This window comes from Mustela lutreola, chromosome 2 (assembly GCF_030435805.1).
Source record: "Mustela lutreola isolate mMusLut2 chromosome 2, mMusLut2.pri, whole genome shotgun sequence".
Taxonomy (NCBI): Eukaryota; Metazoa; Chordata; class Mammalia; order Carnivora; family Mustelidae; genus Mustela; species Mustela lutreola.
In genome coordinates, this window is record NC_081291.1 from 7,477,686 (window position 1) to 7,504,745 (window position 27,060).

Sequence of the window (27,060 nt, forward strand, 5' to 3'; positions counted from 1 at the left end):
CCATCTTGGAAGAGGACCCTCCCGAACCAGTCAAACATTCAGGTGACTGCAGCTCCCGCCAACATGGTGATCATTATTTGCGAGAGACCCTGAGCCAGAAAGTCCAGCAGAACCATTTCTAGATTCCTGATGCACAAAAACTCTATGAGACTGTTCAATGCTCAGTGCCCAGAACAGTGCCTAGCACAGAGTAAGAGCTTGATATGATGGCCGTTATTATGAGAATCTAGCAGATCTGGGGGCACCTGGGTGGCTCAGTCAGTTAGGTGTCCAACTCTTGGTTTCCTCTCGGGACATGATCTCAGGGTTGTGAGATCGAGCCCTGCGTTGGGCTCATATTGGACACGGAACTTGCTTAAGAGTCTTTCCCCACTTCCCTGTGCACAACCCCCCCCCCGCCCCTCCCAGGCGTGCTCCACAGGTGCAAGCTCTCTCTCTCACTCTTTGTCTCTCTCTCCATCTCTTTAAAAAAAAAGGATCTAGCAGACCTGGTTCATGTTAGAGCTGGATCGGTCTCCCACCCGTTCCCTGCCTGCTTGTCACCCACCCTGGCTACAGCCTCCTTCTCCACTGGATAAGTAGTAATTACATACTATATATTATATATCCTGTATCTTTAGAACAAGAGATTCCCCTCCACACCTCCCCCCTTCCTTCAGGATAAAATCCCAGGTACTCTCTGCAGCCTCCAGGCTCCCCTCCCTGCTGGAAATTCCACATTCAGCCACAAAGAACCGTCAACTGTTTCTGTTCACTAATTGGCTCCAGATGGGGTGCACAGACCCACAAACAAAGCTTTGGAGGTCAAGGAGAAAACATTAGAACATCTATATTTTTTAAATCCCCATTTTTGGTGCGTTTGTTAAAGAATATCTTTATGTAATAGAGGCCCCTGGCTGGCTAGGTGGGTGGAGCATGTGACTCCTGCTCTCAGGGTCACGAGTTCAAGCCCCACCTTGGAAGTGGAGCCTACTTTAGGGGGAAAAAAAAGTGCTAGCTGAGAAGATTCTTCACCTTCCAATTTACGGTGCAGATTCCCAGGAACACCTAGACTACAGGCTGCTGCCGCCAGACTGTTAGAGACCAGTAACCTCTGTTTTTAACAAGCATCTTCTCGGTACACAGTAGGTGGCCCAGTGATGAGTTCGCCTACCCCAGGTGCTACTACGCGCTCTACCCCGGGTCTCGAATCCTGGCAGACACACACAACCAAGACGTAGCCACTGTATCATCCCCATTTTACAGAGGAGTAAACTGAGGTTCGGAAAGAAGACACGGCCCCGTTTAAGAGACTCAGAGCGAGCGAGCACGGGGCCCAGGTCCTCATTCCTGAGGGAGGGGAGGAGAGCGAGCGATGAAGTGGGGGGAACGAGAGCTGAAGGGGGCACGGAGATTCGCGGCGGCCTTCCGATGCGGCCCCGCCCCCACGAGGGACGTGAAGACGCGGACCCCGCGCAGCGTGGGGACATGTGACCGATTGCAGAGGCCGCGCCGCCTCCACCGCCCGAGGTCCGCGCGCTCCGCCGCAGGGTGCAGACCCCTGGCGCCCGCCCGGGTCTGGGGCGCAAGAGCAGAGGCGGAGCCGGGGAGGAGCCTGAGCGCCCCGTCTACCCCGTCACCCCCAGTAATCGAAAGCGAAAGAGGGGGCCGGGGAGGAAGGGCGGGGCCGTCCGGAGGCCCCGCCCCCTGCCCTGCGCGGCTGCTGGACCCGCGGGCGCGCCCAGGTAGGGGGGCTCCGAGCGCGCAGTGCGGACCCTCGCGGGAACCTGCGCCGGCGCCACCATGTCTCAAGAAGGTGTGGAGGTAGGAGATGGCTACGGCTGGGCCGGGGGGCTCGCGAGAGGCGCCGAGGAGGGGCCGGGGGCGCGGAGGGGGCTTCGCAGTTTCTGGGGACTCTATCCGAAGCCCAGACCTACCGCCTGGCTGGCACTCGTCCCCCCTCCCCCGGAAAGAATGACCGCCACATCCCCCGGGTGAGATGAGGCCTCCTCAAGGAAAAGCGGGGGCTGCAGGGTCAAGGGTGAGAGGCTAGGGGTTACCTGGCCAGCCTCCTCCCTTATCCTGGGACGCTGGCCCCAGTCCGCTCCCTCCCCCAGTGCCCTGTGGGGACTTTGGCTTTTTCCAGGAAATGCCGTAGAGGGATGGCGGGGGTGGGGGGGGAGACCAAAACCGAGGGTCAAGTTCAGGCTGGAAGAAGGATGCCTAGAGATGGAGGAGGGTCAGTCGCTCCTCTCCTTACGCGATCGGGACCCCCCTTTGCCCCCCCAAGCTGGAGAAAAGCGTCCGGCGCCTCCGGGAGAAGTTTCATGGGAAGGTATCCTCCAGGAAGGCGGGGACTCTGATGAGGAGATTTGCCAGCGACCACACGGGAGTGGGGCGCTCCATCGTGTACGGTGAGCCGGTTGGGGTCCCGGACCTGGTAGGGGTTGGGAGCTGGGAGCGCGCAAGAGAGGTGTGATCTGGTTTAAGGGTAGGAAGAGGCGCTGAGATGATCTTCTGAGAAGGGTCTGTACTGGGCCCCTGGGGGACCCTGAAACTCCCACAAGATCCTTCAAGGACCTTTTACTTACACTTACTCTTGCCACCAGGGGTAAAGCAGCAAGATGGACAGGAACTGAGTAATGACCTGGATGCCCAGGTAAACTGTCCCCCCCCCCCAAAGGATGGGGTATCTGAGGAGGGGGAACCGAAGGAACCTGGCGTATCCATGAGCCCCTTCTGTGCACCACCAGTCCCCAGTTCATGATCCACATAGACTTAGCTTTCCAGCCACAGGTCCAACCAGGGAGTGTGCAAACTAGGCGCTCATTACATGGTGATGGCATTGAGTGGGAGAGAGAGACGAAACTAGGCAGTGAAGCAAATCAGGATTAGTGTCATTGTAGAGGACCCTGGAGGTCAGAAAATGCTTTCTGGAAGGGGTGTGAGGAATAGTGATCCTGGAAAGTGAGGTGGTTGGAAAGGGTCTTCCTGGAAGAGGCAACAGAATGAGCAGCAGGCGGACAGGCTAGGATACACAGAAATGGGGGAGGAGAGAGGGGCAGAGGACACCATGTGATGAATGAATGAATGAATGAATGAATGAATGAAAGGCTTTGAGGCACAGGTGCAATGTGGCTCCTTTACCCCTTAAATGACTTTGGTTGCCTGAAAGCACCCCCCTAGGTGTTAGAGTATAATAAGGTACGTATTGTATTCTTTACATTTACTCATGTAAAGGGTATGATAAAAATAATGAGAGGGGCACCTGGCTGGCTCGGTGCGGGGGAGGGGAGTATGCGGACTCTTTCTCAGGGTCACGAGTTCAAGCCCCACATTGGGCATGAAGCCTACTTCAAATAAAAAGAAAATGATAATAGGAAAGTGAGCGCTCCCCCTGCAGTAGGGTTTTCTTGATTTCATCCCCATACTGACCCACTGAGACGGTCCCGTTATCACGTCCGTGCTACAGATGACGGAACCGAGATGGAGAGTGATGGCGTCACTTGCCAGGTTCACACAGCAAGCAGGTGGCAGTTGGAACGTCAGCCATGGCGCTCTGAGATGCCCCTCATTAGTGGTTTGGCTCCACTCCCACAGCTGGAAACGCTGGAGTCAGGATTGGAACCTGCATCTCTCTGAATCCAGAGCCCAAGCACTTAGCCTAGAGCCGCATGGACTCAAAAGGCGACGGGTCACAGCGCCACCAAGTGTGGAGCATGGGGTCCGGGCCTGCTGGGCCATGCGCACTCAGGGTGATCTCAGGCAACCCCTCTCGCAGCTCAGAGCCTCTGTTTCTTTATCTCAGCAGTGGGGGTGGTAGGTGTGTCCCCACTCAAGGCGACTATGAGGATAACTGAAGTCAGGCACCTGACCTTCTCTAAGCTCCTCCCGAGTTAGGGATTCCCTACTCTTATGGGGCCAGCACCTGGCCACTCTGCCCCAACAAATAATGGTAAAAAGAGGTCCAAGCTGCGTCCCCATTTGCTGCCCCTGATGTCTCCACCCAGGACCCACCGGAGGACATGAAGCAGGACCAGGACATCCAGGTGAGTCCCGGGTATGGGACAGCAGTAGGTAGAGTGGAGGAGGACATCCACAGGCGGGGAGAGTGGAGGGCATCCGTGCCTGAGGAGAGGGAGACATGTATATAGAGGGAAGAGGGCTGATGTGTGTTTAGGTTCACAGTGAGGCGTGACCTCCCTTTTGTCCCCATCCTGCAGGCTGTGGCGACCTCCCTCCTGCCCCTGACGGAAGCCAACCTCCGCATGTTCCAGCGAGCCCAGGAAGACCTCATTCCCGCCGTGGATCGGCAATTCGCCTGCTCCTCCTGTGACCACGTTTGGTGGCGGCGCGTACCACAGCGGAAGGAGGTGATGATCCAATCCCCCCTTCTCGGTACCCATACTTCTGACTTGAGAGTAACAACCCCAAGAGCCCAATCCCTCACCCACAATCTTGGAGCTCGGCCTCCATCTCAGATCCCATCCCTCCGGCCCTCCAGCTCCACCCCTACCACAGAGCCTGACCTCTGGCTCCACAGTTTTGACAGCTGCCACCGAAATCAAACCTGACCCCAAAACCACAATTTCAGGTCTGGATTTGGAACCCCTGATCAGTGGTGTGCTTCTGGTAAATGCTTAGTAGCCCAGCTAGTGCAGGGAGGTGGGGGGAGAACCCCAGATTTGTAGCATTTTTCAGTTTCCATGGGGTACCTATTCCCACTGCGGCCAGTATCAAGTTCCAGGGGCGCCTCTCTGACAAGAGCCTGCTCCCCACTCTACATGCCCAGGTGTCCCGGTGCAGGAAGTGTCGAAAGCGCTATGAGCCCGTGCCCGGTGACAAGATGTGGGGTGTGGCTGAGTTCCACTGCCCGAGGTGTCGGCACAACTTCCGGTGAGGGTGCTGACCCCCACCCAACCCCACCTCCACCCCTCCCTGCACACACCCCCCACACACACCCGCCACCAGCCCTGCCCTGGTCCCACCCTGCCCCCGGCCTTACCTTTAGACCCAAATGACCCTGCCTGCCACCCCCCCAGGGGCTGGGCACAAATGGGGTCCTCATCCCCCTGCTATGGGTGCGGCTTCCCCGTGTATCCAACACGGATCCTCCCTCCGCGCTGGGACCGGGACTCGGATCGCCGCAGCACCCACACCCACTCCTGCTCGGCTGCCGATTGCTACAACCGGCGAGGTGAGGGTCCAGCATGTCCCCATAACCTCCCTCCACTCAGGGCAGTCTACTTGACCTTGACTCCTGGGACATCCACCTCTGGGGCCTTAGTACCAAGGTGCCTGCCTGCTTCTTCCATGTGCCTCCTAAGGCCTCCGTTCCCAGAGCCACTTAGCGCATCCCATGGCATCGGCCCCTCCTTTCACATCTTCCATGGCCACCCCCCTTCTCCGTGGCCTCCCAACACCAGGCCACCCAAGACCCTGATCCTCCTAATAGCCATCAGCCACATTCTGTGGTCTTAATTGAGGCTCAGTGGTTTCACCCTGTTCATGACCTCAGCCTCTGCCCCTGTGGTCTGTGTTCTTGGTTCCCGTTTTGTGTCCTGTAGTCTCAGGTAATGCCCATGTCCCTGGGTCTGTTGTGGCTTCAATACCTGTGACTTTCATTTCTGAGTTTCCTGTGGCTCTGGCCCAGGCCCCTCCCCCTCCTGAGCGCCCCATGGCTATGGCCCCTTTGCCCCCCAAACTCTTGGGTGGCCTCAGGCTCCATGGCCTCAGAACCTTTCCCTCCCCAGAGCCCCACATGCCTGGGACGTCCTGCGCGCACCCCAAGAGCCGGAAGCAGAACCACCTACCCAAAGTCCTGCACCCCAGCAACCCCCACATCAGCAGTGGTTCCACGGTGGCCACCTGCCTGAGCCAGGGGGGCCTCCAAGAAGACCTGGACAACCTCATCCTGGAGGACCTAAAGGAGGAGCAGGAAGACGGCGACGACGACGGGGGGGAGGGTGGGCCTAGGGAGTGACCCCAGGCGAGGGGCAGATGCAAACCAGACACACTCGGTGGAGATTTTGTGTTGTTATAAAATATGAGATCTAAACGCCCTCGGGGAGCCATTTGGGTCTGAGAGATGGGCAGGGGGATTCCTGGGTCCCATTTTCAGGGCTGGGGGAGCAAATCCACTCCAGGGTGGGCTATGGGATGTGGCCCACGCCAAGTCACAAAGCAGGTGTGGCCAGGACAACGTGGGCTCCTGCTGACAAACATTCCCTGGGACCCAGAGGACGGATGGACAGATGGTCACAGCCTCAGGGGCCGGATCAGCATGGCAGCCTTCTTGAGAGAGTAAGCCCCACCACGAAACTCAGCCCAGTAGACACCATCTTGGTAGCGGCTGCGGTAATGGCCACCGCGGTGCCACACGCCATTGAGGTTCGAGTGGGCACAGGCATGGTACCACCAGCCTCCTCGCTGGTACAGGGCACAGTTACCTGAGGAGAGAAACCGCATATCCTGTCACCAAAATAAAAGCTTCTTCCACTACCTCACTAGTGCAAGGCTTCTGTCAGGTGTCCCCTGGCCTTCCTCACTCTTACTGAGTACAAACCTGAGGTCCTCTCTCTCCTCCCCAAAGCAAGAACCCTGGCCCCCATTTTCTTTTTTAGAGTAATATCTTTTTTTTTTTAAAGATTTTATTTATTTGATAGACAGAGATCACAAGCAGGCAGAGAGGCAGGCAGAGAGAGAGGAGGAAGCAGGCTCCCCACTGAGCAGAGAGCCCAATGCGGGGCTCGATCCCAGGACCCTGGGACCATGACCTGAGCCTAAAGCAGAGGCTTTAACCCACTGAGCCACCCAGGCGCCCCTAGAGTAATATCTTTAATTCCTTCCCTATCACCCTACCAAAGCACAAGTTACACTTTTCCACCCTTTTCTGGAAACCAGGAGCTCTACCTTTATTGAGGGGAAAAAAATCAACTACTTCCTTTCTAGAATAAGATTTCTAGCTCTTACTCCCTGCCTTTCACCAGAACAGGAATCTTGACTCTTATTAGGAAAGAATTTGCCTCATCAAAGAAGGAATCTAGGCTTTCCATCCCCTCACCAGAATAAAAGTACTCTCTGTTCTCCTGCTTATCCTGATCCTTATCAGAGGGAAGTTTCACCCCACTTTTCATTCATTTCCTCCCTAGGAGTCCCACCTCCGGGTCCCCACTCCCCACCAGAATAAGAGCTCTCCTTACCAGAATAGGAGTCTCGGTCCCTATCCACGGTGCTGAAAGGCTTGTCATTATGCCAGGAAAGAGAGTCTCCAGCATCTCCATAGTACTGGCCAAGCCGAAGGCGATAGTGGTCACTCTCAGGCTCCAAGGAGAAACCATCATAACGGGCTCGTGCCCCACGCCCTCCCCAATCCTCCAGGAGCACCAGCAACTCGTGGTCCCCACGGCTGGTCAGCTGATGCACAGGTTCCAGGCCCAGCCAGTATTCCCCATCAGGCTGCCCAAAGCCCACCTGGCAGGATAGGGAAGTCAGAAGGTCAGGAAGAGGTCCCCCGCCCTCTGCCCAGCCCTCCCCCTACCTGCCTGCGCCCACCTTGTAGTGCTGCCACGTGGTGAAGAAATTGACAGAGCCGTCTTGCCGCCTTTGGATCACCGTCCAGCCTCCGCCCTCCAGCTGTTGCTCACACCAGACTGACACTACATGCCGGCCCAGTCGCAGCTCATACACGCCACTCTGCCTGTGGCCCGCCTGGTGGGCCTCTGCACAATCCTGCCACGGACCTGTGGGTACAGAGATCGGGGAAGGCAGTGCCCGGACCAACCAACCCCTTATTGGGATGAGTCCTGATTCTTACCTCATCCCCTCACCAGAATAGCAGTCCTGCCTCTTCCATTCCCTGACCAAAATAAAAGCCCCAATATCCATTTCCTTACCTGAGTTCTTTTCTCACTAGAGCAAATACGGAGCCTGAGGTACTTAAATCCTGGTTCTACAGTCTCACTAGAATAGAAATCCTGAACATGACACTCAGAACTAGCTTAAATGCTCACCAATGGGCAGTCCTAATTCCCTGTCCTCTCATCAGAGGAAGAGTACCTCCTTCCCTGTTTTCGTACCACAGTAAGAATTTTGGTCTTTATCAGAATGAGAGTCATAGCTCCTTGTTCCATCACCAGAATAAAAGCATCGTTTCCTCTGGTCTCCTTACCATGAGAGAAATCGGCCACTAAAATTCTGGCTCCTATTTCCCTCTATCCACTGCACTGGAATCCCCTAGCTCCTCACACCCTCAACAGCCCTGCCCTCATCTTACCTGTTGGTTTGGTGGGGACAGCAGGGTGCCCTGCGGGCATGAGAGAGGCCAAGGGGCCCTGCTGTCTCAGGGTCTGGTCTCTCTGGGGCTCTGGAGCTGGGTCTAGCCTTCTGCTGGTGTCGTTAGTGCCACCCACCAGACTGACAGGAACCACAGGCACCAGGGGTGGCGGCAGGACCTGGGATGACCAAGAGACTCAGATGTGACTGCAGTAGCCTTCAGTTGAAAAGATACTGGGGCCCTAAATCCCCCAACACCCAGATAGGTGGGAGATCAGGCAGGGGCATGTCCCAGCCCTAGAACTGATACTCCCCAAAGCCTAACTCTAGCTTTCAAGAGTAGAGCTGGGCCTAAATTCACAGCTGAACTGATCTGTGCCTCTGATGCTCCTTTTCTGCAAAGTAGAGATAATGAGTTGAGTACCTCCAATAATGAGTATTAACCTGGAATCCTCCCAACAGCCCTGTAAGGTGTGGGTTGTCACAGAGCAACAATCTTACTGAAAATTGGGACCAGCCATGTTCCAGAATTAACAATAGTATGGTAGCATTTAGAAAGAGTAACACAGGACAGACGTCTAATCGCATAACACCTCCATAACATGGGTCTTTAGTCTTTACCTAATAATATGCTTGATTACAGACTCTACGAATATCTATAGTAAGTGGATAAATAATGATATTAAGTGGCCACAGTCGCGTTCTGACCCAAATGAGTTGTGGGAAGAGAGGTCGGAATTCGATTTGGGGAGCTTTTCGGATTTCAAAGCTGCGGATCAGAGATCGCGCGTGGGGTCGCAGGAGCCCCGTCTTACAAATGTTGCACACAGGAAGTGGCTACGACTCCTGGCGAGCTTAGAGGTTACCTGCTGCTGCCCGCCCGGGCCTCCCGGGCACAGGCGCTCCAGGCGGGCGATGAGGCCACTCTGCTGGGTGACCAGCTGCGCCAGCTCCCGGAACTTGACATCCAGCTGATGGAAGCGGGCGGCGGCGCGCTGCGCCTCTGCTGACACGTTGAGCACGCGCTCCCCAAGCAGCGCCAGCAGCGCAGCGGGCTCCGCCCCCGGGCCTGGCCCCGCCCCCGGCCCCGCCTCGTGCTGCAGCTGCGCGCGCAACTGGCCCAGGCGCGCGCTCAGGCCGCGGCTCTCTTTGCGGAGCGCGCGCACCTCTCCCGCCACGGCGCCGTCGGCCGCGGCCAGTCGCTGAAGTTCGCGCAGCAATTCCTCGTGGCGGCCCACGCGCATGCGCAGCGCCGCCACCTCGCTGGCGTTCACTGCCTCCGCGGCCGGGCGCGCGGCGGACGGCCCGCTCCAGCACACGGCGCCCGTGAACTTCTGCTGGGGCAGCACGAAGGTGTAGGTGCAGCGCGGGGCGCCTGCCCGCGCCCACGTCGCACCCAGCAGGAGCAGCAGCTGCAGCGTGCGCAGCGGAGGCGCCGACATGGCAGACCTGCAGGCAGAGGACGAACGGAAAGGAGGGCAGCCCCCGGAGCCTAGCTTGGGCCCCCAGCTCTCCGGCTGGGCCGAACCTGCTTTGCTCCAGGTCCACGCAGGCTCGTCTCCCCGCCGAGCTCCTCCGCACCCCCCCACCCGCCACCTGGCTTGAAATGCCCAAATGGGATCCCACCCCCGGCTCTCCATTGAGTTCCAGGCGCCCTGCGGGACAGCATGTCGTGCGTTCATTCAACAAGCGTTGACTGAGCGCTTGCTGTGTGCCAGCCTCCGTTCTAAGGAATACGGTAGGGAACAAAACACAAAAAGTCTTGCCCTCTTGGGCAAAAAACAAGGTCAATAAACTATAGGAATTAATACAGTGTATTAGATGGTGCTAAGATAGCAGTAAATAGTGGAGAGATGTGGGGATCTGGCCCCGGCAGTTTGAAAGGAGGGAAGACCTCCTGGAGGAGGTGACATTTGAACAAACACCTGGAGGAAATGAGGGAGAAAGTAATGAGGATGTCTGAGGATGAAGAGCATCCCTGCCAGGGGGAACAGCTAATGCAAAGGCCCTGAGGTTAGACTGTTCCTGGGAGGCTGGGAGCAGAAGCAGAGGGAGAATGGGTGGGAGGAGGTGAGGTGGGGTGAGAGGTTAAGTCTCACTAACTCAGACTAGTAGCAGACACCCCATCTCCCACGTCCTCAGACCAAAACCCCAGAATCATCCCTGTCTCTCTCTTCACAGCAGATCCAACCTATCAGCCAGGCCTGTCAGCTCTTCTGTTTAGGCCCTGAATTCCTCCACGTCCCGCACAGTCATCACCCTCCAACATGATCCCAGCTCAAGACTCCCATCTGGATTTCCTTATAGCAGCTGCCCCCCAGGCCTCCAGTTGTCTGTCATCAACCTCTGGTCTGTTTCTCCCACAGCTGCCAGAGTCAGGCCATGTGTCTCCCTTTCCTAGAACCCCTCGTGGTCCCCAGCTCACTCAGAGCAAAAGTCCTGTGCCCCACAAGCCCTGCACTCTCTTCCTATCCGGTCCCCGCCCTCTTCTCCCTCCCACTCACCCCTCACTCACTCTGTTCCAGGCACACTGACCTCCTTGCTGCTTCTGAAACACACCAAGGATGGTCCTGCTTCAGGGCCTTTGCTATTTCCTCACTCTAGAACATTCTTCCTAGAATTTTCACATGGCTCCCCCTCTTAACTTATTTGGGTCTTAGCTCACATGTCCCCTCCTCAGAAGCCCTCCCCGACAACCCCATTTAGCACTGCTCCTCCTGGGCACTCCCTGTCACGGTCCCAACTTTTTCATTTCAGCATTTGTCACTCTGAAATTGCCTCATTCGTTTGCCATTGTTTATGATCTGAATTCCTCCACCAAAACATCAGCTCTCAGAGGCTGAGTCTGGGTTTTGTCCCATGCCTTGTGCCACCTACACACCCCTCGGCACCCACAAGCCCCAGGTCAGCTACATCCTCCCACGTGTTCCCTGGCTCACATCGGGGAGCTCCTGTAAGTATCTTCCCTTGAGGGCATGCACGGAGGCCTCCTAGCCTCGCCCCCGTGGCCTTCATTCTTGGGATTCACTTTCCTACAGCCTCTCAGACTAAGACATACAGTGCCTCCTGCATGCACTTGCCCACACTCAGAACATGTCACAGGTGTCCACACATCACCCCCTTATTTCCCAAGTCCCACTATGTCCAAAGCCAGACATCCTGGCAGTCACACAGGCTCGTGCCCTGGGGTCTTCATTGTCACACACATTGCCTTGTTCACACATTGACCAAGCACTCCTTTAATGCCTACTGTGTGCTGAGAGCTATTCCAGGCATTGGGAACACAGCCATGACCAATACAGACACACACAAAAATGCCTACCAACATCGCCGTGGGGAAGGCAGATGGGGGGTAGGGCAGAGGGTGATAAGTGTTTAGGAGAACACTCAAGGAAGGGGGTGGGAGTCCCCGGATGAGGGCCCATTTTAAACGGGGTCAGGACTCACTAAGAGTATGCCACTTGAGGGGTGCCTGGGTGGCTCAGTGGATTAAAGCCTCTGCCTTCGGCTCAGGTCATGATCCCACGGTCCTGGGATCGAGCCCCGCATCATGCTCTCTGCTTAGGACGGAGCCTGCTTCCTCCTCTCTCTCTCTCTCTCTCTCTCTGCCCGCTGCTCTGCCTACTTGTGGTCTCTGTCTGTCAAATAAATAAATAAATAATCTTAAAAGGAAAAAATAAAAAAGGAAGAAGATGCCACTTGAGGAAAGACCGGTTGAAAGAGAGAAGGGTAAGAACATTCCTGGCAGAGGGACAGCAAGTGCAAAGGCCCCGAGCTAGGACCTTGCTTGATGTGCCCAAGGAACACCAGGGAGGCCTGTAAGACTGGAACAGAGTAAGCAAGGGGTAGAGCAGGAGGAGGTGAGGGCAGGGAGGGAACGGGGCAGAATCGGCAGGGCTTTGTGGGCCTCAAGAGGACCTGGGCTTTTTCCCTGAATGAGGTGGGAACCCCAGAGGGTTTTGAGCTGGAGAAAGGCTTCCTCACCCTCACAGTCGCACACCAAACAGGAGCTCTCCTTGCCCCCTCCTTGAAGACACCAGGCCCCCCACAACAGGGATGGACCACCCCTCTTGGAGCCAGATTGCAAATCCTGCCTTCCAGGATCTCAACCCCGGGGTAAGCGGGAGACCTAAGGAAGCCCAGGTCTCCCAACAGACAAAATCAGCCTCCACCTGCCCTCCTGCCCTCTGCCCTCTCACCTCTCAGGACCAAGACCCTGCGTCTGGCAAGGCTCGAAGCAGGCACAAGGAGACCCAGGAGCAGCTGAGGGTGCAACAGGAGCGCCTAAGTGAGGAAGGGGAGAGGCTGGTGGAGGAGCAGGAGGGAGGAGGCTGGTCGGCCCAGAGCCTGGGATGAGAGCTGTGGTGCTGAGCCCGGGAGTTCCAAGTGTAAATATTTAGCATTTCCCTCATGAGAACCGAGGCAGAACTGCCAGATCCCCCTGCCCGGGCCACCAGAGCCTGATAACACAGGTCAGCATTCCGGACGTTCCCCCACAGCAGAGCACAGAGCGTGGGAGGCTGCAGGCCCCAGGAGGCTAGCGGGATTCCAACCTCCGACACGCACACGCCACAGAGAAAGACGACGACAGCAGACATCAGATCAGCAGCACCTGCTGCATCAGACACGACTCTCAACTCCACACCTTTAATCTCAGTCTTCCAAAACCAGCGCTGGTCTCTTCTGTAGGCAGGCGCATTTTACAACAGGGAAAACTGAGTGTGCAAGAGGGTGAGTGACTTGTCTGCAGCCACACAGCTGGAGAATGATGGGACTCAGTAACTTGGCTCCAGCATTCACACACGAATAACCACAACCCTCACACACACCCAGGCGCCTGTAACAGTGCAGACACAAAGACACACGGATATCCAACGAGACATGGGGACCCCTGCACAGAGCCACAAGACAGACAGATGGAATCTGTGTGTGTGTGTGTGTGTGTGTGTGTGTCTGCGGATTTGCCTGGCATGGGCACATACCAAGACACACCTGGAAACACAGCACAGATTCCAGCAGCAACTGTGTGTCCAAAATATAGTCACAAACACACACACACACACACACCACGACATAAAGGAAAATCCCCTGTGGGTGGAGTACATCTGTTCTGTGTCAAACACATACACACCCAGGCACACAGGGTCTCAGGCTGGCAAGCACAGAGGTGCTAACTAGGTGTACAGTGAACCCCTGGCACCCGCCCACCTGCCCGCCACAGTGAACATGTTCCCATTGGTCTCCCACACACAGCGTCACATCCTCAGGCCAAATCATGCAGGGACAAAACAGGCAAAAGTAAGCATGCAGTCATTTCTCAGAGGTACAAAGAGACTCACATATAGCCCCCCAGAGCCTGGACTAGGGTCTCCCACCTGCACAAAGGCCTCACCGACCTGCAGACACAGTCTCAGGAAGCAGTCCTCTTCGCCCAGTTCCTACCGTCCCGAACTCGTAACCCGAGTGGACTCCCGGGCTGAAAGAGGAAATGGTCGTCCCAGATCTGAGAGAGGCTGCCAGGCTGGGCTCCAGGCCTGGGCTGGGGCCCCCCCACACTGGGCCCCATGGCCCCCCACCCGCAGTCCCCTCCAGCTTCCTCCATTGGCGGCAGAGAAGAAACCTCATAAGTCATAGAGAGGGACTGACAGAAGGGAGAGAGAGTCCAAGAGACAGAGGAGGAGAGAGTCATGGGGGGGATGGACAGAGACTGGGGGAGTCAGGAAGAGGGGTGTGAAGAGAGAAAAGGGAATAGAGACAGGAGAGATCAAAACTTGAAGGCAATGAGAGACAACTAATGGCAGAGACAAAGCTGGGGCAGAGGCAGAGTTAGGAAGAAGGGGTGGGAAGGGAAAGACAGAAGAGAAGAGGGGAAAGAATTGGGGAGGAGAACCAGGATAGGGGAAGCAAATGGGGGAGGGGAGACAGCTGAGGGAGGGGAAGTTTATGGGGGAAGGAAACCAATGGGGCAGGGAAAGAGCCGTTGGGGGCGTCCCTTTCCCCCACCCCAAGGTTCTGGGGTAGAAGCCAGAGGCCTGAGGCCAAGACTGGGGCTTTGAGCGGAAACCAGGAGGAGGTGAGTTATTCACAAAGCTCCCGCCTTGCCCTAAGTTTCCAGAAGGTGATGTGGAGTTTCCATCTCTTAGCCACAGACAGGGCCTCTGGGGAAGACAGCTGGTCCTCAGGAGCTGAGGCCCACATGTCTAACTGTCACGCTCTACCCATTTCTCTGGTTGTTCCCCAAGGGCCTGGTGCTGGCGTGCCAAGCATTGTGCATACATCATCTTTTTAAATGGGTCAGAGGAGAAGTGATCACCATCCTCACTTTAGGACACTTGAGGGAGCCTTGGAGTGGATAAACTGGCTCTCAAATTCACCCAGCTGGTGTAAATGGGCCGAGGAAGGATTCGAACCCAGGGTTCATTTCCCCGCAGCCCAAGCCGCTTCCCCGAGACACTAGCCCCGCCCGGTTTCCGTAGAAACAAGCACCGGGTGTCTCCCTAGCAACCCCTCCGCGGATTCCTGCCTGCTGCTACCTGGTGCGCATGCCCGTCTGCGTCGCGCGTGCCGCCCCCACGTGATCACCAAGCCGGCGGCGGAAGTAAGCGGCGCAGCGCCGGAAGCACAAGGCAGAAGGATCCTGCTGGAGGAGTTGGCGGCATGGGGCAGTCGGGGCGGGTGAGACGCTGCGGCCGGGGGAGCGGGTGGGGCTTGCGGGGTCCCCCCGGCGGCCGTGGCGTTGACCGCTCGCCTTTCACCCCCGCAGTCCCGGCACCAGAAGCGTGCGCGCGCCCAGGCGCAGCTCCGCAACCTCGAGGCCTACGCCGCGCAGCCACACTCGTTCGTGTTCGCGCGGGGTCGCGCAGGCCGCGGCGTCCGGCAGCTCAGCCTGGATCTGCGTAGGGTCATGGAGCCCCTGACCGCCACCCGCCTGCAGGTCTGCACCACCCACCCCGCCTATATCAGCCACGGGCCCGGTCTTCGCGGCTGCGGAGGTGGCTTCAACCGCGGAACCCCGCGTGGCTTCAGTCTCGGGTGGAGAAAGGGAGCTCTGTGGGGAGGGAGCATCGTCTCAGCCACTCAGGGATGTGTGGGGCAGCGGATGAACGCGCTCAGCTGGGGCTTGCCTGAATGCCTAAGGCTGGTGGTTTAGGGTCTCGGATGGAAACGGCCTCTCTTAAAAGGTCTGGGGAAGTTAACGTCGCACGGCCCAGTTGGATCATCTGCGGACTGGGCGGTATACAAGGGACGAATTTAAGTCTGATTAGTTATAGAGGGGCGCCTGGGTGGCTCCGTGGGTTAAAGCCTCTGCTTTCGGCTCAGGTCGTGATCCCGGGGTCCTGAGATCGAGCCCCGCGTCGGGCTCCCTGCTCAGCAGGGAGCCTGCTTCCTCCTCTCTCTCTGTCTGCCTCTCTGCCTACTTGTGATCTCTGTCTGTCAAATAAATAAATAAATCTTTAAAAAAAAAAAAAAAATAAGTCTGATTAGTTATAGAGGTCGAGCGCATTCCACTCCTTTCTTCTCTTTCTCGGAAAAATTAAATGCAAGGAAGGGTATAACCGCTTCAGCTTCCAGTCTTTGCTCCAGAAGAGAGATTTATGATGCTTCCAATTTGTTTTTGCAATTCTCAGATACGAAAGAAAAACACTCTGAAGGATTGTGTGGCAGTGGCTGGGCCTCTTGGGGTCACACACTTCCTGATCTTGAGTAAAACGGAGACCAACATCTACTTTGTGAGTTAATACCCACAGCCCTCATCTTCTCCCTGCCCTGTGCCTCCCCCAACTCTCATGATGAACCCATACGCCTCTGAGATGCCATGATTCTGGCTTCAAAGTAAACGCTCTGAAGAGTTAAGCAGAGGTTTCCACTCCCTGCTCCCTAGCTGAACGCCTCGACTCTCACCAAGTGTTTTTTCTGTAGAAGCTGATGCGGCTCCCGGGAGGCCCCACCTTGACCTTCCGGATCAACAAGGTAAGGTTTGGAGGTGGTAGGAGGGCCATGTTGGGTAGAGGATGGGTTTGGGGTGGTGCCAGCCGCATGTGGTCGGCAGGCACCCACTCTTCGCCCTGTCCTGCAGTACACGTTAGTGCGAGACGTCGTCTCCTCCTTGCGCCGGCACCGCATGCACGAACAACAGTTTGCCCACCCGCCCCTCCTGGTCCTCAACAGTTTCGGTCCCCATGGCATGCACGTGAAGCTCATGGCCACCATGTTCCAGAACCTGTTCCCCTCCATCAATGTGCACAAGGTGAGCGGATCCTGGTGTGGTGGCAGGTAAGAGTGGATGGGCAGACAGTACAGTAGGTACCACACATAGGCTCTAGGGTTTTCGCTCAGTCCTCACCTCCCAGCATTGAGGCTGAGAGATCCAGGTCCTGAGGTCCAGTCTCACCCTTGTGTTCTGTGACACCGGGGTAAGAGGCTCCCTCATGAGCTGCCTTACTGTCCGGAAGATGGAAAATGATGCTGACCATCCTTTATTTCTCGGATGTGTATTGAGTGTTGGGCTGAGCAGTGTGGTAGGTGTTGTGACTCCATCTTAAAATAGAAAAATAGTTTGAGGGGCGCCTGGGTGGCTCAGTGGGTTAAGCCTCTGCCTTCGGCTCAGGTCATAATCTCAGGGTCCTGGGATCGAGTCCTGCATCTGGCTCTCTGCTTGGCAAGGAGCCTGCGTTCCCCTTTCTCTGCCTACTTGTGATGTTTTTCTTTGTCAAATAAATAAATAAAATCTTTAAAAAAAAAAAAAAAAGTGAATGCCCTCTTTTTTAAATACGATTTTTAAAAAGTATTTATTTTACAGCGATTGCAAATAGAGAGGCAGGCAGAGAGAGAGGAGGAAACAGGCTTCCTGCTGAGCAGAGAGCTTGATGCGGGACTCGAACCCAGGACCCTGAGATCGTGACCTGAGCCGAAGACAGAAGGTTAACCCACTGAGCCACCTAGGCTCCCCTTAAATAAGATTTTTAAAATTTATTTAACAGAGAGAGTAGGAGTTGGGGGAGGGGCAAAGGGAGAGGGAGAAGCAGGCTCCCCACTGAACAGGGAGCCTGGGATCATGCCCTGAGCCAGAGGCAGACGTTTGGACACCCAGGCACCCCAGGACTGGATTTTTTAACTTATTTGGTTCCAGGGCTCCAGCTCCTAATGTCTGGTACCAGCAGGTTTCAGATTGGGCTGTTAGATGCTGATCATCAGGGAGTCTGGTGTGCACAGCTTAAGTGGGCCTCAGAACCAGGATTTCAAGCCAGCAGCCCAGCCAGTCCGTTAGGGCCCTCAGCGCTAGCAGCACCCCATGCACCCTTGCTGGGGATTTCTGGAGTGGCCGTGGCCTGGGCTTGATGGACCATACAGGGAAGCCTGTGGGTGGTTCACGTGGTTCCATGTGCCCTCCCCCTCCCACCAGGTGAACCTAAACACCATCAAGCGCTGCCTTCTCATCAATTACAATCCCGACTCCCAGGAGCTGGATTTCCGTCATTAGTGAGTACTGCGAGGGGTGGGCGGGGCCTCACGTGCGGCTGATGACCACGCTGCGGCTGAGGCGCTGTGATTGCTCAGTCTCAAAGTAAACGCTCTGACGCACTGTGGAAAGGGTAGGCGGGTGGAGCTGACCTCCAGTCAGTCTCTTGACTCCTGGCTCCCCCCCCTTCTCACACCCTGGCTCCTGCAGTAGCATCAAAGTCGTTCCTGTGGGCGCAAGTCGTGGGATGAAGAAGCTTCTACAGGAGAAATTCCCTAACATGAGCCGTCTGCAGGACATCAGCGAGCTGTTGGCCACGTGAGGAGGGCGCTGGGTGGGAGATCACTTCAGTCCTGGGGACCTGCTGTCCCAGGGGCCTGCCGTCCCCTGCTGACTTTGGCTTGTCCTTTGCACAGGGGCGCTGGGCTGTCGGAGAGCGAGGCGGAGCCTGATGGCGAGCACAACATTACAGAGCTGCCCCAGGCAGTGGCAGGCCGGGGCAACATGCGGGCCCAGCAGAGTGCTGTGAGGCTCACTGAGGTGAGGCCCGGCCCCAGGGCAGGCCTAGGGGCAGAGGTAACTTCACTGGCAGCCCCTAGCCCTGAGGGAGAACTGCTCTTCCCCCTTGTCTCTCCAGATCGGGCCTCGGATGACACTGCAGCTCATCAAAATCCAGGAGGGTGTGGGGGAGGGGAACGTGCTGTTCCACAGTTTCGGTGAGAACGGGGCTGGCGACCATGGGGCTGGGAGTCTGAGGCCCTCCGAGGTGGGTCACGGGGTGCACCAGACACACTTGGATCATGGTGACCTGTCTCTTCCTGCCCAGTGCACAAGACCGAGGAGGAGCTACAGGCCATTCTGGCAGCCAAGGAAGAAAAGTTGCGGCTCAAGGCCCAGAGGCAGGACCAGCAGGCCCAGAACGTCCAGCGCAAGCGGGAGCAGCGGGAGGCACACAAGTGTGTGGCAGTGGGCTGTGCTGGGGGGGCAGGGTCCCAGGTGCAGGTTGCCACCCTCAGTGCCACCCCTTTGCAGGAAGAAGAGCCTGGCGGGCATGAAGCGGGCACGAGCAGGGGCCGATGGGGATAGTGATGCTGAGGACCCTGGTGTCCCCCCAGAGTCAGAGGGGGCTGGCCAGCCAGAGGAAGAGGAGGACGAAGCCGAGTATTTCCGCCAGGCAGTGGGAGAGGAGCCCGATGAGGGTATGTGGCTGGGGTCGCCACAGCTGGGCACCTTAGGCTTGTCCCTGTGCTGTGGTGGCCTTGACGCTGTTTTCTTCCCACAGACATGTTCCCAGAGGCAGCCAAACGAAGACGGCCTGCTGGGCCCCCAGGCAAGAAGCAGCAAGGAAAGGAGCGGAGGCCTGGTCAAGGCACTGACTCTAGGCCTCCAAAGGCCAAGGGCAGCAGGCCCCAGCGGGGCCAGACCAAGCTGGGACGCAGAGGAGCTGCCTGGGACCGCAGGCGAGGCCAAGCACGGCCACCTAAGAAAGTGGTCTGAGGCCAAACTGGAGCACCAGATGGAATGCCCCAAATTGGGGCCCACAAGACTCTGCCTTGGGCTGGTGTAGCCCTGGGTTTCCTTTCATAAAGGAACCATTTCCCCAACCTCCCACTGTGGTAAATGACTCATTTCCCATAAGTCTGAGTCTGCATTTGCAATGGAGAAACTTGGGAGTTCTGTGTATAAAACCAAGGGGTCACGGCCAGGAGTCTGGGAATTGGATGGGATTCTGCCCCAAACCTGCATTCTTTTCCCCCATGCTGAGCAGCGGGAGTGCGGGGCCGCTTGCACAAGTGAAGCTGATGGGCCTCTCACCGCCTCCCCCCGCCCCACTACCCCCAGCACCCCCAGGATTACTTGCTTGTTAAGGGGCCCGCTCTGGAGGGCAGGGTGTGAAGAGGAAGGAAACCAGGGGGTGGTGGAAGGACTGGAACCGGCCGTGGGTGGAGCTGTAGGGAAGGGAGGGGCCAGCCGCAGCGCTGCTAACTTGGACTGGGGACTAGCACAGCGAGGGCAGCCGGCATGCAGGCCATGGCTGCCACCACCTCAGGTGAGGAGCAGACACTGCTGGGTTGGTTGAGCCCAGCAGAGATCCTGGGTCTTGCCCGCTGGCGCCTCAGCCCAGGATGGAGGGTGGGGGTGGCTAGCTCCTAGGAGGTGGAGGGAGCTGAGTCAATCACGTCTGGACAGGGACTTCCTCCCGGAGCAGAGATTGGACCGGGAGGCAGAAATGTGGCTGGGCCAGCAGTCGGGCAAGGGAGGGGTGCATGCATCGAGCACGGAGCCAGGGGCACGGAGTCGGCTAGAGAGACCAGGAACTGGCTGTTTGCCCAATCCTGATGCAGAGTTGGTATGTGGAAGAGAATCCTTCCCTGCACCAGAGTCCCAGGCCTTGTTCTGGGCACCGGGAAGCCAGGGGCAGGGCACTCCCTGACCTCAGGAGATGTTCTGGGGCTTCCTTAACAGTGGTCAGGTGGACGTATGGGCTTTACAGAAATCCAGGGGACACGATGCCTTCACAACGTTAGAGTCAGAAGGGGCCTCTTGGGGTTAGAGACCTGGAGATAAGTGGGGGCTGGTGAGATAAGTGGGGGCTGGTGAGTCAGGCAAAGAGACTCCATGCAAAGGCCCTGAGGTGGAATATGCCTTACAGAAGAGCCTGAAAGGTGGTGTGGGAAGGACTGTCAGGAGTGAGTCCCCGAGAGCCTGAGAGAGCAGGCTGCGGAGAGGGAGCCTTTGCTCCTGGGGCCCTTCAGTGGAAGAAGCGAGCACTGCGTTTTCCTGCCGGTGAGGAGGAAGCTAAGAGGGCGCTGAGCAGAGGAATGTGACCTGCCCCGCGTGTCCACAGGCACCCTCAGGAGGCTGTGGGGAGAATGGGTCAGGATGAGGTCAGGAGCTGGGAGGCTGAGCCACATTCTGAAGATGGCGGCAGTGAGACCTGCTGATGCACCAAGTCTTAGAGGAGGCACTGGGGCGCCCCCCCAGTCTGGTGGGTCTGAGTTATAGCTCCTGGCTTACACGTGTCCTTCAAAGGCAGTGACCACGCCCCTTCTTGAGGATTTAGGACCCAGAGCAAGCTTAGTCACTATCAAAGGAGAGGACTTTGGCTTCTGAACTTCTGGGCGCGTTTCCTCTGTAAACTGGCAGGTGGCTCCTGGGCAGGGAAAGGACTGAGAAAGCATGTCCCTAGGGGGCTTACATGACGAGGTACAGGGCAGAGGCAGCGAGAGCCACACCAGGAGGGACAGTGCTCACAGGGGGACCCCATCTGCCCACAGGTGCGCGGCCCTGCCCAGCCAACTTCTCAGCTGCCATTGATCTTGTTCTCAGCGGCTTCCAGGAAAACTTTCTGTGGCCCCTGCTGGTGGGTGAGTTCCTGGTGGCCGTGGCCAGCAACGGCCTGGCCCTCTACCGCTTCAGCACACGGGAGCAGCGCCCGTGGCACCCCGCCGTGGTCTTTTCAGCCCAGCTGGCCATCAGTGATCTGCTCTACGCCCTGACACTGCTCCCGCTGGCCGCTTACTTCTACCCGCCCAAAAACTGGCAATACGGGGAGCTGGCCTGCCGCCTGGAGCGCTTCCTCTTCACCTGCAACCTGCTGGGCAGTGTCCTCTTCCTCGCCTGCATCAGCCTGAACCGCTACCTGGGCATCGTCCACCCCTTCTTCGCCCGCAGCAGCTTGCGGCCCAAGCACGCCTGGGCGGTCAGTGCCGCAGGCTGGGCCCTGGCAGCCCTGCTGGCTGCGCCGACGCTCGGCTTCTCCCACCTGAAGCGGCCACTGGAGGTAGGCAGCTGCACAGTGGCCCAGCCCATGGCCTGCACCAGGTGCATGGGGACGGCAGGGGACCTCCACCTGGAGGCCTACGCAGCCTACAGCATGGCGCTGGCAGTGCTGGGCTGTGGCCTGCCCCTGCTGCTCACTCTGGCAGCCTACGGAGCCCTCGGGCGGGCAGTGCTGCGCAGCCACGGCATGACAGCGGCCGAGAAGCTGCGCGTGGTGGTGCTGGTGACCAGCGGCCTGGCCCTCTATGCCTGCTCCTATGTGCCCTACTACATCACACAGGTGCTCAACGTGCACGCGCGGCAGCGCTGGAGGGCCCGCTGCCCGACCTTCGCCAACGAGGCTGAGGCCCAGGCAGCACTGGACTGGAGGACCTACGTGAGCCACCAGGTCACGCGGGGCCTCATGCCCTTGGCCATCTGCCTCCACCCACTGCTCTACATGGCCGTGGCACCCAGCCTGGGCTGCTGCCCCCAGAGCTGCCTCAGCTGCACGGGGAGCCGAACCCCGGAGGAGGATGCTGGGAGCTCTGGCCAAGTCCTGCCCCTCAAGACCACAGCCACTCCCCACACCTTGGGGCCCTAATCCTCTGAGCTTGGCCCATGACCTATTTTGAGCTGCCACCTTCTCACCACAAGGCACTGAGACTAGCAGCAGAATGGGAGCCGAGAGCCTGGGAGGCCCCCAGCCCCGAGCCACCCCAAACCACTGCTTCCTCCCCTACAGAAAGACCCGCTGCGGGGGACCAGCAAGTGCTCAAGCCAGAGTGGGAGATTTCTGCCTACAGCACTGATCTTAGGAAGGGTTGGCCCTGCTAGCCACAGAGCAGGTGACAGCGGTGAATAAACGAGACAGAATATCACAACTGGAGCCTTTTTATTGCCGGGAGCCCCGGGCTCTCGGGGGCTACCTTCTAGGGCCATGAGGTTCTGGGGCCAGGGCCGAGAAGCAGCAGCAAAGGTGGCAACTGGCTTAGTTGGTTGATGGCCTAGAGAGAGAGACCGGAGGTGAGGACAGCGAGTGGGAGGGCTCCAGGCCCTGAAGGGAATTCCAAGACCCCTTGCCACACACACGTGGGGCCTCCATGACAGTGGGGCGGGGGTGGGGGGGGTACGACACAGTCAGATGAGCAGTGGGTCCCTTGAGAAGGAAAGGACAGTAAACCCGTAGCTCAGAACAGGCCTAGGGACTAGGTGGGACCCACAGTCAACCCAAGTATTGGCTGGGAAAGGTAGGGGGAGGCGGGGGTGTGGCAGAAGTCTTACTTGGCCCACTCAACGTTGAGGATGAGGTGGTCGTATCCAAAGCCAGACACCCCAGCAATGGCTCGTGCAGCATCCTCACGGCGGTGGAAGCTGATGAAGGCAAAGCCCTGGGGGAGGGGTATGGAGTCAGGGGCGCTCAGGGAACAACCAGGACAGGTGACCCCTTCCACAACCCCCATGGCCACCAGCCCACCTTGGACTGGCCAGTGGTCTTGTCCTTTGCCAAGTAGATGCGAGAGATGGACCCAAAGGGCCGGAAGAGCTCCTGGAGGTCAGTCTCACGAGTGTCCTCTGACAGGTTGGTGACACGGATAGTGGCATTGTCGTCGGCTAGATAGGCAAGGGACAACAACTTGTAGAGGACAGCCCTAACCAGGCCCTGAACGAAGGATAGTCACGAGACTAAGAGGGGCCACCTGCCACTCACCTCTGCGGTTGGGCTGCATGGACTCCCCGCGGCGGCTGGCCCCATCCCGCAGGCTCGGCGGCACGTACTTCCCTGTCTTGTTCTGGGCAGCCTGCACAGGCTCCAGCTCTGGAGACCAAAGCAGCCGGGTCAAGCCTCACCCTAGCACAGAGGAGGCACACGTCCCCCCAGGATGCTGTGACCCTGAGCCAGCCCCGGCACCATCTATCAAGCCACCGACACCTGGTGGTCCCAAGGCCCGCTGGTGGCAGTGACATGAAGATCACATCCAGAAAGTCAGAGCAAGAACCCACAGGAGTTCCAAGGCAACACAGGACTGTGGTCTGCTCGGCTTCACGACACACGAGAACACTGCAGGGACAGACGACAGGCTGCACACCTAGTCACAGTGTAGAACCGTCCAAACTCACCCACTATCAGCAAACCACACCAAAAGACTTGGATCCCAGTCACGCGTCAGTCTGCACGGGTGCACACACATACCTGCCGCCCCTCCCCAACACACACACACATCCATGTGAACGGATGTGTGGGCACACCCGTGGCAGATGGACACAGCGCGCTCAAGTCTGGTCATAGCCTGCAGCACAATCACACCTGGCAAGTCTCAAGTGCACGCGGTGAAGACAAACGGGCATGCAAAGGAATGGTCCACCAGACCCCAACAAGGAATGATGGGTGACACTACCAGCAGTCACAGCACCAGCCCAACCGGTCTCTCTCACACAAACACAGGTCACAGCCACGGACCTATAGTGCTGGTGCTGAAGTGAGAGACGACAACTTCCCAACGGGGACAGCCCCAGTCACATCACAAGACCAAGGTCTCTCCCAGGGGTGCACGTGACTCTGCCCACCCCACAGCCTGCCAAGCCGCATCCCAGGCCCAGGCACCTCCAGGCAGCTTCTCCTTCTCCCCGGTGGACAGGCCCAGCTGCTCAGCCAACTCCTTCTGCATGGGCCCCAGCGTGTCCTTGTAGGGGCAGCGGGTCGTCCAGTGGTCGCCCTTGCAGATGCGGCAGGACACGATCTTCTGGCCCTTGAGTTTGTTCATTGGGTCCTCCTCTTCCTGGCAGTTCAGATCCTGGCCGAGCAATCAATGGGGGTCAGAGCGAGGCTGCCACACCCCAGCCACCACCATCATGGCCACCAGGCCTGCCCTGTTGCCCCACTCACCTCTTTGCTCGTGATGAACGTCATGGATACATCGTCGCTGACCGTAGTGGTGGCCACATTGGGCCCTGGTGGGTCAAACTCTGAGTTCCCAAACTTCTTCCAGTTCTGAGCTCAGGGCAGGATGGGGGACAGGTAAGGACAAGTGGGACCCCCTCCACTGGCACCCCAGACCTACAGTAGCCTCCTTCAGGGTGCCTGGCCCTTGAACCACATTCTTCACCCTCCTGAAAAGCCCCCCATTGTGTGACAATGACAGTTCCTGTTTCCTAGTGGGTCCCACTCCTAGCATATGCCAGCTCCTTGCTTCATACCAGCTCAGGAGGCAGGGAGAGGTTTTGGCCCCAAGTTCCAGAAGAGAGAACGAAGGCCCAGGGGGAAACAGCCCCACAGTTCATCATTCCTGGGGGGCCCGTGACAGTAGGTGGGCCAGCTCCCACAAGGAAGTCATGTCCAGGGGTGCACAGAGGTCACCCAGACTGTGAGGGCCATCAGCTAAACAACCTAAGCCTCAGCTTCCTCCTCTATAAAGTGAGGACCACAAATGCTCCCCACCTCCCAGGACAGCGAGGGGGATGGAGGAGAGAACACTTCCTACAAAGCGCTTGGCACCGCAGTCTGGCACAGAGGAAGTGAACAGAAAATTTATGACTATCATTTCTTCCTAAGCACACAACCCAGTTAAATGGGAGCTGCTATGACCACATGAGGAGGGCTTGCCTCTGTTCCTCTTCGTAAACGGGCCGAAAGGAGTTAAGAATCTAAGCCCACCCACCTTCTGCACCCTGGACTTCTCAGTACCCCCAACAGAGCACAAACACCCCTTGACCTCAGTTCTGCTCCAACACCATAGGGGCAAAGAGCTAAACCCCACGTCTAAAACTAAAGGTATCAGAAAAAGGATTCCTAATTCCTCTGAGTCAGCTCTGGGACAGCCCCCAAGACAAGGGGAGAAGGGTCTCACCTTTCTCCTTGCGACAGCCTTTGAGGCCTTCCGCGTCTCAATTCTGAATGTGCGGACAATCTGTGGATGAGAGGGGAGAGCTTGGGACTTTCTCTGTCTCAGGGGTCTTGGGGCCAACCAACCCAACCCGCACGCCCTCCCCTCCCGGCCCAAATGCCCCCAAGCCCAGGGGCACCCACCTCTTCCCCCAGCCTCACCTTGAACTTCTTGCCATCCTCATCTATCTTGTACTCTGTCACTGTCTTGATGTTTCCATTGATGACCTCCTTGGGAGGCGGCAGTGGAGCTGGGAGAGAGAAGAGGTGAGGGAACGGAGCGCTGGGGACCAGGAGGGAATGCCGCTGAGAAGAGGCAGCCCCCAGTGGAGCAGATGTCATCACTCACCTCCCGGCAGTAACTCCGGTTCTGGGCTGGTGTCGCCAGTGGCCAGAGGGATCCCCTTAAGGAGCTCGCTGGTGACACATTTGTCTAGGAAAGGGAGTGTGGGGAGGAGGGCTGAGCTGGAGGAGTGGGAGCTCCCGAGCTAAAAATGAAGGGACCTTTGGGATGATGTCCACATCAGGGGCCGAGGAGGGCGGGACCAAGGGCTGAGGACTGGCAAAGAAGTGCCCTGGGATAGCCGTGCCAGGACGTGGAGCCGTGGTAACCTCGAGCAGTGGCAAGGATGAAAGCCACTGGAGGGGCAGCCCATAAAGATAGCCGGCGCCAGTATAAAGGCAGGAGGCAGGCTGTTACTACTTCCTCCCCGGAGCAGGTCTGAGCACTGGGCGGTGGCATGCGAGGAGGAGGGACTGGCCAGAGACTATCTGGAATCGGCGACAGGTGGGCCCGGAGGGAGGACAGCGCGCGGCAGAGGGTGGCCGAGAAGAGGGATGTGGGATCGGACGGAGGTGCCAGGGTTGGAGCAGGCGGCAGTGACCGGCCTGGGGACCTGGCTGCGGTGACCTGGGACGACCCGGCATACTCACCGTCCTCGCCCTCCTCCTCCACCTGGTCGGCCCAGCTGGGCTTCGAACTGCAAAGACAAGTTTGCGGAGGGGAAGGCTGAGTCAGCGAGGCCAGGCCCCCGCCGGCCCGACGCACCAAGCCCCACGATACTCCCCCAGGACCCCCAAACCACCCCCCAGGGTCCGCCCCGCGATCCCCGACTCACTCAAAATCTCCAGTCGGCATTTCCCAACCTTTCCCACGCAGCACAAGCCCGGGCCAGAGAGCGGAAGTGAGGGGAGGATGAGACTTCCTGTGCCGCCGCCTAGAGCAGCCCGTCACCAGCGCCCACAGCGCCCCCTGCGGACGGAGGTGGAGGTGCCGGCTGGGGGGGGCGGCTGGGCGCTGGCGCTCAGGCTGAACAGAGCCTCAATTCCATTTACCTTTTAGAAAAATTTAAAATGTACTAGTAACAATAAAGCTCACTTATTGAGAGTTTGCTGTATGCCAGGCGCTGCGAGGAGGATATTATCATTTTCGTTTTGCAGCTGAATAAATCAAGGCTGGTCTTCCTAGTCTGGGAAGAGTTTTCCTTTTTTTTTTAAGGTTTTATTTATTTACTTGACAGACAGAGGGAGAGAGCACAAGCAGGGGGAGAGGCAGGCAGAGGGAAAAGGAGGAGCAGGCAGAGGACGAGAGAGGAGCCGGCTCCCCCCTGAGCAGGGAGTCCCGCATGGGACTCAATCCCAGCCAACTGCAATTAACCGACTGAGCCACCCAGGCACCCCTCTCTGATAGAATCTTTTCCAC

At 57.8% G+C, this 27,060-nt stretch overlaps 4 protein-coding genes, 1 long non-coding RNA gene and 2 other non-coding genes across 13 annotated transcripts; 5 read left to right on the plus strand and 2 right to left on the minus strand.

Annotated features, from left to right (window-relative positions):
- Positions 1-1,483: 1,483 nt before the first annotated feature.
- Positions 1,484-6,480, plus strand: SHFL (shiftless antiviral inhibitor of ribosomal frameshifting). Of its 2 annotated transcripts, XM_059159909.1 has the most exons (8): positions 1,495-1,803; positions 2,270-2,393; positions 2,589-2,638; positions 3,990-4,028; positions 4,203-4,352; positions 4,772-4,875; positions 5,022-5,176; positions 5,733-6,480. In XM_059159909.1, the coding sequence occupies exons 1-8, from the start codon at positions 1,783-1,785 to the stop codon at positions 5,960-5,962; spliced, it is 873 nt and encodes a 290-aa protein (XP_059015892.1). In that variant the 5' UTR covers positions 1,495-1,782; the 3' UTR covers positions 5,963-6,480. The 2 variants fall into 2 exon arrangements, with proteins under 2 accessions (XP_059015893.1, XP_059015892.1); XM_059159910.1 differs by lacking the exon at positions 5,022-5,176 and having other exon boundaries at positions 1,484-1,803.
- On the minus strand, positions 5,996-13,762 carry ANGPTL6 (angiopoietin like 6). 2 transcript variants are annotated; one of them, XM_059159908.1, is made up of 7 exons: positions 13,650-13,762; positions 12,453-12,537; positions 9,120-9,702; positions 8,255-8,432; positions 7,534-7,721; positions 7,182-7,452; positions 5,996-6,428 (listed from the first exon to the last, which is right to left on the minus strand). In XM_059159908.1, the coding sequence occupies exons 3-7, from the start codon at positions 9,693-9,695 to the stop codon at positions 6,238-6,240; spliced, it is 1,404 nt and encodes a 467-aa protein (XP_059015891.1). In that variant the 5' UTR covers positions 9,696-9,702; positions 12,453-12,537; positions 13,650-13,762; the 3' UTR covers positions 5,996-6,237. The 2 variants fall into 2 exon arrangements, with proteins under 2 accessions (XP_059015891.1, XP_059015890.1); XM_059159907.1 differs by lacking the exons at positions 12,453-12,537; positions 13,650-13,762 and having other exon boundaries at positions 9,120-9,935.
- Positions 9,851-10,764, plus strand: LOC131823500 (uncharacterized). The gene is made up of 2 exons (XR_009350588.1): positions 9,851-9,991; positions 10,435-10,764. It is a non-coding gene; the product is annotated as an uncharacterized LOC131823500 (long non-coding RNA).
- Positions 13,763-14,825: 1,063 nt separating the features above from the next.
- P2RY11 (purinergic receptor P2Y11) lies at positions 14,826-22,358 on the plus strand. 5 transcript variants are annotated; one of them, XM_059159916.1, is made up of 13 exons: positions 14,826-14,928; positions 15,017-15,187; positions 15,882-15,983; positions 16,174-16,224; positions 16,331-16,501; positions 17,657-17,733; positions 17,924-18,031; positions 18,130-18,253; positions 18,351-18,429; positions 18,540-18,669; positions 18,746-18,912; positions 18,996-19,076; positions 20,992-22,358. In XM_059159916.1, exons 1-13 carry the CDS (start codon positions 14,911-14,913, stop codon positions 22,077-22,079), a joined length of 2,367 nt encoding a protein of 788 aa, XP_059015899.1. In that variant the 5' UTR covers positions 14,826-14,910; the 3' UTR covers positions 22,080-22,358. The 5 variants fall into 5 exon arrangements, with proteins under 5 accessions (XP_059015899.1, XP_059015895.1, XP_059015897.1 ...); XM_059159914.1 differs by lacking the exons at positions 14,826-14,928; positions 15,017-15,187; positions 15,882-15,983; ... (7 more) ...; positions 18,746-18,912; positions 18,996-19,076 and adding exons at positions 19,221-19,329; positions 20,562-20,702; XM_059159913.1 differs by lacking the exons at positions 14,826-14,928; positions 15,017-15,187; positions 15,882-15,983; ... (7 more) ...; positions 18,746-18,912; positions 18,996-19,076 and adding exons at positions 19,771-20,063; positions 20,562-20,702.
- LOC131826273 (small nucleolar RNA SNORD105) lies at positions 16,029-16,114 on the plus strand. The gene has a single exon (XR_009351522.1). It is a non-coding gene; the product is annotated as a small nucleolar RNA SNORD105 (small nucleolar RNA).
- LOC131826275 (small nucleolar RNA U105B) lies at positions 17,762-17,841 on the plus strand. Its single transcript, XR_009351524.1, has one exon. It is a non-coding gene; the product is annotated as a small nucleolar RNA U105B (small nucleolar RNA).
- EIF3G (eukaryotic translation initiation factor 3 subunit G) lies at positions 22,354-26,578 on the minus strand. Its single transcript, XM_059159917.1, has 11 exons — positions 26,477-26,578; positions 26,292-26,338; positions 25,708-25,791; positions 25,521-25,609; positions 25,324-25,383; positions 24,363-24,467; positions 24,081-24,270; positions 23,187-23,294; positions 22,953-23,089; positions 22,760-22,866; positions 22,354-22,482 (listed from the first exon to the last, which is right to left on the minus strand). Exons 1-11 carry the CDS (start codon positions 26,494-26,496, stop codon positions 22,467-22,469), a joined length of 963 nt encoding a protein of 320 aa, XP_059015900.1. The 5' UTR covers positions 26,497-26,578; the 3' UTR covers positions 22,354-22,466.
- Between the last annotated feature and the right edge of the window lie 482 nt (positions 26,579-27,060).